At 38.6% G+C, this 2,500-nt stretch overlaps 1 protein-coding gene across 1 annotated transcript in view; it reads right to left on the minus strand.

Annotated features, from left to right (window-relative positions):
* LOC138046249 (uncharacterized) overlaps positions 1 to 485 on the minus strand; it is a 507-nt gene extending 22 nt beyond the window's left edge. The window contains exon 1 of the mRNA XM_068892927.1: positions 1 to 485. This exon is cut by the window's left edge and continues 22 nt beyond it. Within this exon, the coding sequence (XP_068749028.1) occupies positions 1 to 485 (485 nt within the window).
* Between the last annotated feature and the right edge of the window lie 2,015 nt (positions 486 to 2,500).

The raw sequence follows: 2,500 nt of genomic DNA on the forward strand, positions 1-2,500 counted from the left end.
AGGACCCACGACTCACAACCAAGTAGAGGGACAGTGACACAGGTAGTATTAAATAACTTGATCTTGGTGGAGATTGAGATGCTGGGGCATCTCCACAGATGTTCGAGCTTCCAAAAAGCTGTCCATGCAAGCCCTTTCCTTCTCTTAAAATCGCCACTACTAGATGCCATCATGGAACCAAGGTACTTGAAGTCTTGTACATGGTTGATTTTACTACCATATAGTTTTAGTGGAGGCTGTGGACAGCAGTTGATCACTATATACTCTGTCTTGGGAGCACTGATGACAAGTCCAAGGTCAGCAGCAGCACTGGCAGTTCTGGTTAGCTGGGACTGGGCACGAGAGAACTTAAGCAAGGCGATGTCATCTGCAAAGTCCAAGTCATTTAAGACTTTTGCTGGGTACCTTCTTGATTTATGTGGGCAACTGAAGACCTCAGCAGCAGGTAGTCCACCAAGACAAAAAAAGAAAAGGTGCCAATACATCACCCTGAAGCACTCCTATGGTAACGCTAAACGGTTTGGACACTTCCATCAACCATCACTGAACTGCTAGAGTTGGTATACAGCACCTGGATTGCATTGACCAAGGTTACTGGGATGCCATAATGACGTAAAAGCGAGAACATCACAGACATATTGATGGAGTCGAAGGCCTTCTTGAAATCCACAAAGTGGACAATCAATGGAAGCTGCGTTGGTTTTGATGTTCCTCCCAGACAATGAATGGATTATATTCCAAGTGGTTGTATAATGTTAAGTACAACAGTCTTGTCTACTTTGTAGGAGTCATTCAGTCTGGTGTTAAGGTTCCTCCACCTTGCTCTGGCTTGAGGGGACTTTGTGAGTTGGAATCTCTTCTTAGCCTCATCTCTTTCTATTTTGAGTTTGGTGGTTTCTTCAGACACCCAGCTAAGCAAGCCATGAGTTTCCTGCTTGCCAAGGACTTCCTCTGCCACATCTCTTACTGTGGTCTCGAAAGACTCGTACTGCTCTGATAAATCTATAGGTTGGTCATCCAAAGCCAATGCTTCAAACCGATTGGTGTCTGGATTTTGCAACTTTTTCTAGTTGAACTTTGGTCTTTTGCACGTTGTCTTCTTATTTGATCTTAAGCTAGTAAGAAGATGGATGCTTACGATACAATGATCAAAGTCCAGTTCAACGGAGTTGTAGGTCCGACAGTTGCACAGCGAGTTGACCCACTTGCTGTTAATGAGAATGTGGTCAAGCTGGTGTTTCGAACCTGCAGGGTGATTCCAAGTCCACAGCCTATCATGCGGATGTGGAAATCTACAAAAGAATCTACAAAATTGTTACTAATATTGCTAACAGTGTAATTCCTATGTGAAAATATGAAATAGCATTTAACCTGTTAAAGTGAATTAATTTTAATCGTTCACAACTTACTTATGCAGATGCTTCATTTATTGGTAGTTTTGAAAATTTTGTCTGTATTAAAATTTCGTTTGTAATATCATATTTCATATGACGTCACAATTTGCATTGCATCGTTTCAAATGGGCCAACAATGGCTCATTCAAACTTTTAAAAAAACCTATGTTGATATTTGCTGTAATGCAGAGAAACATATCTCACCCGCAACGAACTGAACTCTTGTTCACCTAACTGGATAATTAACCATTTATCTTGTCACGTGACCAATTTCATAAAGTAACTCTCTTATTAAACAGCATGATCATGCGTCCCGAGTAGATCTACGTAGCAATCAACAGTGGAATGAGATAACGCTGTATTTGATTCCCAGTACGAAATATTTCCGCTGCCTATTGCAAACATTCTTTTCATCAAACGAAATAATTATGACAGGTCACATGATCGACAACTTACACATAATAAGCAGATACACAGTTGTTCTCGTGATCTTTGATATGCTTGCCAAGTGAAGTAACGTTTTGGTTAACTTATAGAAAGTTATGATGCTTTGTAGATTCCTGCATAATTAGGCCCAAATGTGGAGGCCATGTCCTATTATATTGATTACTTGTCACTAATTAAAAAATAGGTAAGTATATTTTATTTTACCAAACCTGATCTGATTTGGCTTCAATGTTTTTTATTTTCTTTTTATATTTTTATTTAAGATATTTTCTCACCTAATAAAATAATGTAAGACAATCTCAAGTTAAGTCTTACCCATAGTTCCTTGCTACCTTATTACCCATAATTCTCCATCCACCAAATATGGAAGCCATATTGGAAGCAACTGTAAGTACTCGTCTGGTTTGTTCATTTTAGCTAGTTTTAACCCAAAAGTACGTACTTGTTCACTTCTCAGTTAAACAGCAAAAAGATGTTAGCTTTTTCTTGACAGGTTTTTAGAATTCATCATGATTATTTTCTACAATCAATGTCAGAAGTAAAATGCCAGTTTTGTACTCGTGTAGTTTCTTTCCCTTTCCAACCAACAGTCCGATTTCATTAAATTGAAAGGAAAAGTGTAAAAGATAAGCGTACTTTTGTAGGGAAGCATGTTAATA

This window comes from Montipora capricornis, chromosome 4 (genome assembly GCF_036669925.1).
Source record: "Montipora capricornis isolate CH-2021 chromosome 4, ASM3666992v2, whole genome shotgun sequence".
In the NCBI taxonomy this organism is placed as follows: domain Eukaryota; kingdom Metazoa; phylum Cnidaria; class Anthozoa; order Scleractinia; family Acroporidae; genus Montipora; species Montipora capricornis.